At 46.5% G+C, this 12,488-nt stretch overlaps 1 protein-coding gene across 9 annotated transcripts in view; it reads right to left on the reverse strand.

Annotated features, from left to right (window-relative positions):
* The window catches only part of MITF (melanocyte inducing transcription factor), a 247,335-nt gene that overhangs the window by 103,091 nt on the left and 131,756 nt on the right, over positions 1–12,488 (reverse strand). For 2 of the 9 annotated variants that reach the window (XM_036331584.1, XM_036331583.1), the window contains exon 2: positions 967–1,050. The exons of the other annotated variants lie outside the window; for them this stretch is intronic. In XM_036331584.1, the coding sequence (XP_036187477.1) occupies positions 967–1,022 (56 nt within the window). In that variant the 5' untranslated portion in view covers positions 1,023–1,050. The remainder of the gene's footprint in view (positions 1–966; positions 1,051–12,488) is intronic. 9 annotated transcript variants of the gene reach the window in all.

Below are 12,488 nucleotides of genomic sequence, written 5' to 3' on the forward strand. Positions count from 1 at the left end.
TACCTACTGAAAATGAACTTTAGCCACATTTAAATTTGTGGGAATTTTCTTTCAAGAATCAGATTCTCAAAATAGTTCAGCTACATTTAGTATTTTTCCATTATTCTTGCCGTCTTTAAACACTTTCACAAGCTGCTGAACATAATGCTTTCCTGACTTAATCAGAGCCTCTCTCATGACCCAGGAACGCTCAGTAAATAATTATTAAGCCCAGAGGTGGCTTTTGCATAAGTTGATTTGCCTGAATGCCTATTCACCCAGGAACACCGCTCTTAGTATTATTTGCAAATCTTGTCACCTAACATTGAAAGTAAATGTTAAAGAAGGTGGGGAGAGGTATCATCCATTTAGTATTTCTCCATCTTAGTACTTTTTTTTTGAAACTGACTATTTCAGAATTTGTTCTACATGTATATGCCCAGCAGATGATTCTGATGTTTGGATGTTTTGTTTTCCTCTCAAAGAGAAAACAATCAATATATAGAAATGCAAATGATATGTTTATTAATGCAACTGTTACCATTCCAGTCAGTAGTGAAAAAGAAGAAAAACCCAAGTGTCTGCAAAGGGAAAGTTCTAACAAATATTACTATTAAGCACACTTTTTTTCCTGAGAAAATCCTTTCCAATTCCTAACAAGCTAGACTACAGTCTACCTTGTAATCATAAATCAAGCCCTGTTCGGAGATTTTTGCAAGCAGTCATTTTTGAGAATTATTAATTTAACACCAACATTCAATTTTAAACAGAAAGGCAAAGAGGCTAGCATTCTGATTCCCCCTAATTTCTCTCTTCTCCTTGTCATGCCCACCTACAGGCACAGTGCAAGCTGAATAAAACCACAAGGAACAGTTCCAGTGTTTTAACTCCCAATAAAACCTTCCCTTTCTCTGGCCTTCCCCTTAAAACAAAAATAACTCCTGCTAAGTGGTCCCTGGATTATTTCCAGAATAAGACTTCACTTACAGATGCAAGCTCTCAAAGGCACAGGGCATGAACATCTGAACTCTCAGCGCCTCCATCTTTTTCCTTTAAGGTGTTCTGCAAGCCCTTGGCGAAGAGTGAAAGTCAAAGTTAGTCCTGGCACTGGCTGTGTCACTAGGGGTGGCTCCTGATAAGGCCCTAGAAACTCCAATCCAAACACAGCTCCTGCTAAAAGGTGCCTGGTGTCTGTCTGCAACAGCAGACCTGTTTAATCCAGTACCTACTGTACCTGCAGGACAAAAGTGCTGCCTCACACAGCACAGGGCTCTGCAAGGACCCAGGCGGCTAGGCCGGCGCGGGCCCACTCAACCCTCCAGAGTGCAGGGACTGCTGAGGCTTGCGGTGCTGACCATGCTTAGAGGACAAGAAAGGAGAGATAACTTCACATAGCAGAGAGTTTTAACACTTTACAGAGTCACAGAATCCAGGCAAGCTGGGGGGCTGCTGAGCCCCTTCTTGGCTGAGGGATCTCCAGCATCCACTCATCACACACCACTGGCTGTCCTGCCCTGCCCCTGTGAGCAGGCACTTTTGGAACCAGAGCTTGCTCAAGGCACATGCTCTCCTGCTGGCAGCAGTCCTTACCCTCAGACCCCAAGAACCCAAGAAGGTGGCCCTTGCCCAGTCCTGGGGGAGTCAGAGGCAAGCTGCTTCGTATCGTGGGTACCACCTTTCAGGACATGCACATCTTTAGGCCATAAATCGGTGTGTTCTTAGACTGTTGTGCAATTAAATTCTAAACATACTTGCTTACAAGAAAAAAAAAACACAGAAACACATGTTCTTAAAAGACACTAAAGGCCAACATGAAAACAGCAATATTATCAAGTGCTGATGCTGCTCCTGTGGACTCGCACAGCAGAGATGCCTGCAGTGATGAAAACAGGATCTTTCTCCCCACACATAACTCAAAGGTCAGAACAAAGGCGTCTGGCAGTGCCAGCTGTGACCCTGGGCAAGTTCCCTTACCTCTCTGCCTAAGAGTTTGTCCCAGTAAATGGCTGGAAAACAATGCAGTCTCTATAAGCTATAATCAATCTCAAATTCCATACTGTAATGAAATTATCTTCCTAAAACTTCCCTTTTATAATCAGAAACATCCAGCCAGGAGTCTCAAACAAGCTATTTCCAGCTTTTTTTATTTTGTTCATTTTTCATTCATTCATTCTTTGTTTAGTATATACTTCTGGATCACCGACTACGTCAGGCACAGTATAAATTCTTGGGGTTCACAGTGCAGTGGGACACATACAAGTAACCACACACATGACATGTAATGACTACTCCAGGAGCTGGACAAGCCTCTGAGGCATGGGTCAGGAAAGGCTTCCCTTAAGGCAGGACCTGGGCTGACATCTGAGTGGAGGAGTGTCCTGAGAAGGGGTAACAACATGACAGAAGCCCTCAGGTGGGAAGTTAGAAGGAAGACCCATGTGCCTGACGGGCACAGAGCGCAGAAAAGGCGGGCACCCATGAGATCAAAGCCGTGCCTGCCCGAGCTTGTAGGACCTGGTGGCCAAAAAAGGGGAGTTGGTTTTGATCCAAGATGAGAGGGAACACTGCCACGTTGTAAACAGGGGAGCCATGGGCTCAGATCTGAGTCTTTAGAAAGGCCCCTCTGGCTGCTGTATTGAGAACCAAATGAAGAAGGGGCAAGACTGGCCATTGCCGGTCCTGGTGGGAGGCAGACAGCTCACGGGAGGAAGGCAGGAGGCAGGAAGGGGTGTACAGAGAGCAGATTACTATAAAATTAAAGACCAATAACTAGGAAGAGGGGAGGGGTGAGGAACCCCCTCCTGCCTCTGGCACGAAACGGCAGGAAAATGAACAACGCAGTTCTGGTGTCAACATATCCAGGTGGAAACGCCGCCCTTACAGATCCCAGGACATTACAGGTGCAGATTACTGAGTTTCTGTGCCTGGATTCTTCACCAGAGGAAGGGAGAGGCCATCCACCGGTTCCGGTTCTGGTTAGAGACAGAGGCGACAGCACGTGCCAGGCAACCGGCATGGTCTCTGACACACAGCAAAGTGCTCCATTGAAAAATGGCTCTCACGTGCGGTCAGGCCTGTTATCCCAGACCCCCTTTCCCAGAAACAGGGCAAGTATGAGATCGAGGGAAATGGAGAGTGCAGGGATTACCATATCAGGACATTAGGGGGTTGCTTTTAAAAAGCTGAGCTGGCCTCTCTCCCCCTTGGGCACTATTTGTAACTGCATAAAGTGACAAGGTACCAGGTACATTTTAGAACTGAAACCCTGATGTATTACACGCTTACACACAGAATAAGTCTGTGCCCTGCACAGGCTCTCAGTGTAGACCATGAAACCACCAGCAGGAACTCCACTCCTCCAGGGAGGGGCCTACGATGGTGCCAATGCTCCCTGGCATGTTCACACAATGACATTGCCTGCTTTTTATCCTGAGCAACCCACCACCCCAAGAAAGCTATCCATTGACCATTTATATCACATTTAAGTACAATTACTTCTGAGGTGATATGTCCTACTTATGAACGATATTCTGGAAAGATCTTACTGCACCTGTGCTCCACAGGAATCTGCATGGACACAGCAAGGCAACGTCCACCAGCAAACGCACTGAAGCGGGACTTCAGTGTGCACATCTGCCACCACCCACACAATTCTTGAAGTGGTGCACACCCTCTCCCCCAGGATGAGACTGCTCCCCAAGTGGTCACCCCATTACTCTGCAGATGTCCTCTGAGCGGCAGGAGCCACACGGTCTGGTTTCCATTGTATCCCTGACAGTCCATGGTTGGTGTTGACTAAATACCTTTAAAATGAATTACTCTATAATACGTAAGCAACTCTCTTGTACACATTTTCACTATCCACATGAGTATCCTAAGTGCATATCTAATCTAATAAAAGAGAAACATGGTAATTGGCGTACGACCGCTACCCTTCCCATAGGCTAATCAGGGCAATATGCAAATTAACTGCCAGCCAAGATGGCGGCCGGCAGCCAGGTAGCTTGAAACTAACATGAGGCTTGCTTGCTTCAGTGACAGAGGACTCCAACGTTCCCCGCCTGCCGCTGCCGGCCTCTGAACTGCAACTCTAAGCAACTATGTAACAAATATAAAAGCTAAACAAAACCCCAGAAACCTGCTTTAGTCCGGGCTTCAGCCAGCAGGATTGCAACATTGTAAGCAAAGGCCAGAAACCTACTTTCAGCAGTGGAGGCCTAAGAGCTGGAGCCAAGCCTCAAAGCTAAAGCTGGCCCAGAATTAAAAAAAATAAAAAAGGAAAAAAGGAGCAGTTGGGAGTTCAGTCACCCCCAGCCTGAAAACAGCCCTCAGCCCCTCACCCAGACTGGCCAGGCACCCCAGTGGGGACCCCCACCCTGAAGGGTGTGTGACCAGCTGCAAACAGCCATCATCCCCTCACCCAGGCGGGCCAGGCACCCCAGTGGGGACCTCCACCCTGATCCAGGACGCCCTTCAGGGCAAACCAGCCGGCACCCACCTGTGCACCAGGCCTCTACCCTATATAGTAAAAGGGTAATATGCCTCCCAGCACCGGGATCAGAGGAGCCGCGAGGCCTCCCGGCACCGGGATCAGCATGACAGGGGGCAGCGCCCAAACCCCCTGATCGCCCTGCGGCTCTGTGTGAGACAGGGGGCGGGGCCACAACCTCCCTATCCACCCTGCTCTGTTCGTGACAGGGGAAGGCGCCCCAACCCCCTGATCAGCCCTGCTCTGTGCCTGCTGGGGGGAGCTCCCCAACCCCCTGATCGCCCTGCGGCTCTGTGTGTGACAGGGTGCGGCGCCCCAACCCCCTGATCGGCCCTGCTCTATGTGTGACAGGGTGCGGTGCCCCAACCCCCTCGCCCCCACGGGCCCTGCTCTGTGTGTGATGGAGTAGAGCCATAACCTCCCCATCGGCCCTGCCCTGAGTGTGAGAGTGGCAGCGCCCCAAACCCATGATCGGCCCTGCTCTGTGTGTGATAGAGGGAAGCGCCCCAACCCCCTGATGGGCCCTGCTCTGTGTGTGACAGGGTGCGGTGCCCCAACCCCCTCGCCCCCACGGGCCCTGCTCTGTGTGTGATGGAGTAGAGCCATAACCTCCCCATCGGCCCTGCCCTGAGTGTGAGAGTGGCGGCGCCCCAACCCCCTGATCGGCCCTGCTCTGTAGGTGATAGAGGGAAGCACCCCAACCCCCTGATGGGCCCTGCTCTGTGTGTGACAGGGTACAGAGCCCCAACCCCCCTGATGGGCCCTGCTCTGTGCATGACAGGGTACAGAGCCCCAACCCCCCTGATGGGCCCTGCTCTTTGAGTGACAGGGGGCAGTGCCCCAACCCCGATTGGCCCTGCTCTGTGCATGACAGGGGGTGGCGCCGCAACCTCCCCATCGACCCTGCCTTGAGTGTGACAGGGGACGGTGCCCCACCCCCCCAATCGGCCCTACCCTGAGCGTGACTGAGGGTGGCATCACAACCTCCTGATCACCCTGCTCTGTGCATGACAGGGGGCGGTGCCCCAACTCCCCAATTGGCCCTGCTCTGAGCCCGACCAGGGGCTGCACCTAGGGATTGGGCCTGCCCTCTGCCACCCAGGAGCAGGCCTAAGCCAGCAGGTCGTTACCTCCCGAAGGGTCCCAGACTGTGAGAGGGCACAGGCTGGGCTGAGGGACCCCCCCACCCCCCGGAGTGCACAAATTTTTGTGCACCAGGCCTCTAGTATCTATATATATAAAAAGCTAATATGCTAAGTGTCCTTCCGACAGGTAGCTATGATCCGCACTGACCACCTGGGGGCAGATGCTCAACGCAGGAGCTGCCGAGCTGCAGTGACTTGGCAGCGGTGGTTCTTGGGCGACGCACCCGGAAACCAGAGAGGAAGGAGTCCAATCCCTCATGTGGCCGCGAGATTCCACCTTCAGCCATGGGTTATGTTGTTGCTGGGACACTGTTGCCCCGAATCTGGTTTACTGCACACTTGCATTTGAGTTCCACGCTCTGTACAACAGCAACTTTGCACAGTGCCCTCTTGCACTCTGGGACCCCTCAGGGGATGTCAGAGAGCCGGTTTTGGCCCGATCCCTGCAGGCCAGGTGGAGGGATCCTACCTGATGGAGGGACCCCGCTCACTCCGCCTATGCCCTTTGAGTCATGGCACCACTCCAGGTGCGGCTGGCAGGGGAGGGACTGCAGGAGGTCGGTTCCAGGGTGTGTCCGGCCGGTCTTACTCAGTCCCACCCCGACAGCCACCTTCTAATTAATTTCCTTTCAATGTGCACGAATCCGTGCACTGGGTCACTAGTAAATGTATATTTGTACACACACACGCACACACACACACACACACACACTAGGTTAATACACAAATCCTAATTTAAACACAAACTAAAACATGATGGTAAAGAAAAAGGAATATTTTAAAAAATGAAACACTGAATGCAAAGTGGAAATATTACCTGTATTATAATGCATTTCAAATTTTAATTACTATTCCTCGCCCCGAATTCCAGCAAATCAACTAGAGTTGGCAGAATTTTTACTGGCCTTTTAAAGGTGGCCTTGACTGAAATGGAACCTAAAACTATCAATCATCCTAGAGAGAGCCAACTTTTTCTTTGGATATAAAATTTGGGCCTCAGAATCGTTTTGGAGGAAAAACTCAGTCACTGTGTTGAATGGGTTAGAGAAGAGATAAGAGGCGACTTGTTATCCTTTCCAAAACTCTGCTGGAGGAAAGTAGAAACGCTGCTTCATCACAGTCGGGATTCCTCTTATTTTATTTGGGTATCGAACGCTTTACTGCCCCAATGCACACAGCCTTCTTCTATCTTTCCTTCTGACAGCCACTGCCCTTCTTGGTGAGCTCACACCTCCGCACTGCCTCAAGCAGCCAGCACTGAGGGCTTGCTCTGCGCAGGCACTGTAAGGACCCACGGATCAGCTCCTCCTCACAGCAGAGGAAGCATCACCAGGTCTCACGGGTCTCCACTGTGGATGGCTCCCAAACCTATAGTCCTACAGAAGCAGCTGGGACCCCTCTCCCCACACCACCCCCTTAAAATGAACTCAAGAGCATTTAAAAGCCTAAATGTCAGCGATTTTTCCTAAAACAAACAGGGGCATGGTTTGGAATTCTGGGATTTTTTTTAAAGATTTCTTAATAAAAGTCTAATGCAGCGGTTTTCAACCTGTGGGTCGCGACCCCACAGGGGTCGCCTAAGACCATCCTGCATATCAGATACTTACATTATGATTCATAACAGTAGCAAAATTACAGTTATGAAGTAGCAACGAAAATAATTTTATGGTTGAGGGTCACCACAACATGAGGAACTGTATTAAAGGTTCGCAGCATTAGGAAGGTTGAGAACCACTGGTAATGTAAAGTCAGGCCTGGGAACCAGTAATATATAATGTAACATAATGCCCCTAATTATACACAATATATTATTTGTAGACAGCTCTCTAAGGGTGGCAGTAAAACTTTCAAGAATGTAAGCTCCCTTTCTTTGCTGAATAAAGAAGTCTTTACTGGTACAGTTTGATTCTTTAAAGTGTCCACGTGGAATTACTATGGATGTCTTTTGGCTGTTCAGTGAAAGCCTTCCTATGAGGGGAGGAAGAGTACCATGACATGGTTAGAAAGCCCCAGGAGTCCTCGCTCCACACCAACCCCTCTCCGCGCACGGCACTAAGCTCACGTGCTGGGGATAGCGAGATGCCACGGAACGGCCTGACTCCAGCACCCATGGCATTCCAGCTGTGAGGACAGTGTTCTCAGTGCTGCAGGGAAGACAACAGTGTGGGTGTGAGAGGGTCGGCTTTCAAGGGGCTCCCACCAGAGAACCCCAACTCCCAGGCGCAGACCTGTCACGGATAGAGTGCGATGAGGGGCTCCTTCCCAGGGCCACTCCTTCATCTTCCAGGTAAGGGCTCACAGGGTTACACTTCTTCCCCAGGGAGTCTTCCCTGCCCATCTTACCTGAAGCAGAAACACCCACTTCTGTTCTGCGCTTTCTCAGCAAATGCATCTTTCTTTTATGGCACTTAATCCAACTGGTAATCATTTTATTTGTTTAATTGTCTTTTATCCTTGAGAGCTGGGTCCTTTGTATCTATTTCATTCTCAGTGACTGGCATATAGTATAAGTGCTCAATAAATATTTGAGGGATGGGAGGACAGGAGGGAGGGAGGGAAGTAGGGAGGGAGGGAAATGATCAGGTAAGGAAGGACCCATGAAGCATAATTTGAGGGTGGCACTTAACTAATTAGGAAGGAAGTCAACAGGCATAAATGAGACACACAATTGTATACTCTTTGAAGCCTTGTAGTTGCTGAACACAACTAACTTTCCATAAAATACTGGGATACAAAGTTACAAGGAATGGATTTAGCAGTCCTAATTTGACAATCTTACAGCAGTGCCTAAAGGACATTTAATGACTACCTAGTTGCAGAAGTAACTGTTCAGTATACTCAATCACCTTCATCTCTTCCATCCCGTTTCTATTTTTTTCTACCACCAAGAACAAGTCTCTCAGTAGCAATGATGGTACTCGCTGTAGCTGGCACAAAACAGATGCCCTTTAGGTCTTAAAGGAAAATGCAGACAAGACCAAAAGGATCCCAGATAAACCGACTGAAGCTCATGCAACATTATTAAAGAACTATTCAGATGTTTGCACAAACATCCAAAGGGAAAAATTAATGTTTTTTAAAAATTTTTTGGAAAAATTTGTCCTAAGAATAAAAGTATAATCTACAAAGAGGTATCTCAAATTCCCTCTGAAGTAACTTTTCAAGCAACTGAAGGGAGAAATGCATGAAATAATAGGTTGGACTTTCTTTTAATATAACAATCAATACAATAGATTAATGTCCTATCTTGAACTCCCTGATATTCTCTCTTAAGGTTCACTTTAAAAGAAACATTTGTTCCTCATTAAAGGAATATTTGGAGGCTGTTTCTTATCTATAAAAGGCAACAGAGTGTTTGCAATAAGCAGATCACAACCTATAATATAAACAAAATTCATGAGACAGCAGGAAGGTGGAGAGGGAACCACTGAGGAGTTCAGGCCATTTTGAAGGTAAATTCTTCAAATGACAAATTTAGTAAAACTGCAACTTACTTTAGGTGAATAAACAGGAGAAGATGATGTTGCTGCCACTGTGGGGGGCAAAGTTATTCACAATATGATTTCACAATAAATAATATCTTCTACTTCAATACTTTAAATTTGTGGAGTATTTCTCTCCATCTAGTAATCATCTCCTAACTCACTTAAAAATAAAAATGTGTTGCCCTGGCCAGTTTGGCTCAGTGGATAGAGCGTTGGCCTGCGGACTAAAGGGTCCCAGGTTTGATTCCGGCCAAGGCCACATGCCTGGGTTGCGGGCTCGATCCCCAGTAGGGGGCATGCAGGAGGCAGCTGATCAATGGTTCTCTCTCATCACTGGTGTTTCTATCTCTCTCTATCCCTCTCTCTTCCTCTCTAAAACTATCCATTTAAAAATAAATAAAAAATAAAAATGTGGACCTCTCTTTCACTGTAGTATCTTTTAAAAATTATTTAAAGATTAAAAAAAGCAACTGAAGCCGAAACCGGTTTGGCTCAGTGGATAGAGCGTCGGCCTGCGGACTGAAAAGTCCCTGGTTCGATTCTGGTCAAGGGCATGTACCTGGGTTGCGGGCATATCCCCAGTAGGAGATGTGCAGGAGGCAGCTGATCGATGTTTCTCTCTCATCGATGTTTCTAACTCTCTATCTCTCTCCCTTCCTCTCTGTAAAAAATCAATAAAATATATTAAAAAAAAAAAAAGCAACTGAACCTTGACCACCAACTTACACCATACACAAAGATAAACTCAAAATGGATAAAGAACTTAAATGTAAGACAGGAAACCATAAAAACCTTAGAGCAAACCACAGACAGCAAAATATCAGACATTTGTCATAGCAATATCTTTACCAATACAGCTCCTAGGACAATGGAAATTAAGGAGAAAATAAACAAATGGGACTACATCAAAATAAAAAGCTTCTGCACTGCAAAAGAAACCACCAACAGAACAAGAAAACCCACTCCATGGGAGAACATATTTGCCAATGTTATCTCCGATAAGGGTTTAATCTCCAAAAATTTACAGGGAACTCATACAACTTAACAAGAGGAAGATAAACAATCCAGCCAAACAATGGGCAAAGGACCTAAATAGACACTTTTCAAAGAGAACATACAAAAGACCGAGAGACATATGAAAACATGCTCAAAGTCACTAATCATCTGAGAGATGCAAATCAAAACAAGAATGAGGTACCATCTCACACTGTCAGAATGGCTATCATCAACAAATCAACAAATAACAAGTGCTGGAGAGGATGTGGAGAAAAGGGAACCCTCTTGCACTGCTGGTAGGAATACAGACTGGTGCAGCCACTGTGGAGAACAGTATGGAGTTTCCTCAAATAGTAAAAAATGGAACTGCCATTTGACCCAGTGATGCCACCTCTAGGACTATATCCCAAGAAATCAGAAACACCAATCAGAAAGGACATATGCACCCTTATGTACCTAGCAGTACAATTTACAATACCTAAGATTTGGAAACAGCCTAAGTGTCCACCAGCAAATGAATGGATTAAAAAACTGTGGTACATCTACACAATGGAATACTACGCTGCTATAAAAAAAAAATTGCCATTTGCAACAGCATGGATGGGTATGGAGAGCACTATGCTAAGCGAAATAAGCCAATTGGAGAAAGATAAATACCACATGATCTCACCTATTTGTGGATATAGTGAACAACATAAACCGATGAACAAAAATAGATCCAAGACAGGGAAGCATTGAACTGACTGTCAAACCTCACATGGAAGCCGAGGGGGGAGGGAGGGGGTAAAAGGTTAACCAAAGGACTTGTATGCATGCATATAAGCATTACCAATAGACACAGTCACTAGGGGGTGAGGGCATGTGCTGGGGGGTGGAAGTGGCCGGAGAGAGGTCAATGGAGGAAAAAAATTATATTGTAATAGCTATGTATGGGCCGGGGGGGGGGGTACTTGAAATATTAGGGCAGGGGTCCTCAAACTACGGCCCACGGGCCACATGCAAATACAAATATTGTATTTGCTCCTGTTTTGTTTTTTTACTTCAAAATAAGATATGTGCAGTGTGCAGTGTTCATAGTTTTTTTTTTAAACTAGTCTGGCCCTCCAATGGTCTGAGGGACAGTGAACTGGCCCCCTGTTTAAAAAGTTTGAGGACCCCTGTATTAGGGGGACCATTCTGTAAAGTATATGACTGTCTAAGCACTATGTTGTGCACCTGAAACTAATACAGAATAATATTGAATGTGAGCTATAATGGAAAAAAAGAAGAAGAAAATGAGCATGCAGGATGTCTGCCATCCTCTGAAGAGTGTTGAGGTTGAAGTAGGAGCATATGCCACCATCACCATCACATCATTTCTCTTCTTCCAAGCAAGAGTCAAGACATTAAGATGTGTTAAAGCAGCATGATGCTCAGTGATTAGAAGTGGCCTCCACGGGCCACCTTAGCTCAGGGTCTGGATGCTAAGGAAGGTGACCCTATCATCCCAAGTTTCCATCTCTGAATGAGATACCAAGGCATGAGTAGCTCAAAGGACCACCCAAATCCTTCATGTTCCCAGGAGGAGCAGGAAAGGGGATGAAAATGAAGGGAAGGGATACTGTGTCAGCTAGGCTTCCTAGTAAATTAAATATTTGTTTCCAAAATTAAACATTTGTTTTCAAAAACTAAAGGCAGAGACAGATGGTTTCTCATGGACAAGCATGCTATGGTGGAGATGGTACGAAGTCAACAGATGAAGATATGGAAACTCCAACTTAGAGAAGACATGGTAAGGATCCAGGACAGTGGTTTCAACCTGTGGGCAGCAAACCTCTGAATGGTCCAGTATTTCACAAACAAATGAACAGCTGATCTGTCTCTCCCACAGAGAGAAACTTAGCCCCATTTTTCATCAGCAGACAGCCTAGTGTGGTGGGAGAATATGGACTCACACATGCAGACAGCCCACATGTAGCTTTACCTTGGGCAACTTATTCAATGTCTGCATCTGTAAAATGGGAATATTAATATTAACTGTTTAACAGATGAATGTGGTGATGAAATGAGGTAAGGTATAGAAAGTTCTTAGCACAGTGCCTGAAAAAATAGCACTCAATCAATGTTATGCAAGGAACAAGGACTCTGTTTCAGAATACTGCAAGGAATGAAATCAGCCCTGACAAAGTCAAGGAACAAGTTGTAGGGCAAATAAGTTATTATTTGGAAGCAACAGTGAAGATGTTTTTGAAACTTGATATTGAAGAGATGTCATGAATTCAAAATATAAGCTTAGAAAGGTCTAGAGAAGTTTTTTAATAATCTATACTAATAAAAGCGTAATATGCTAATTAGACTGGACAGCTAAACGACTTTCCGGACGTCGTTCTGGATGTCCTCCCGGACAAAGCCACG

Source organism: Myotis myotis, unplaced genomic scaffold, assembly GCF_014108235.1.
Source record: "Myotis myotis isolate mMyoMyo1 unplaced genomic scaffold, mMyoMyo1.p scaffold_m19_p_13, whole genome shotgun sequence".
Classification (NCBI taxonomy): domain Eukaryota; kingdom Metazoa; phylum Chordata; class Mammalia; order Chiroptera; family Vespertilionidae; genus Myotis; species Myotis myotis.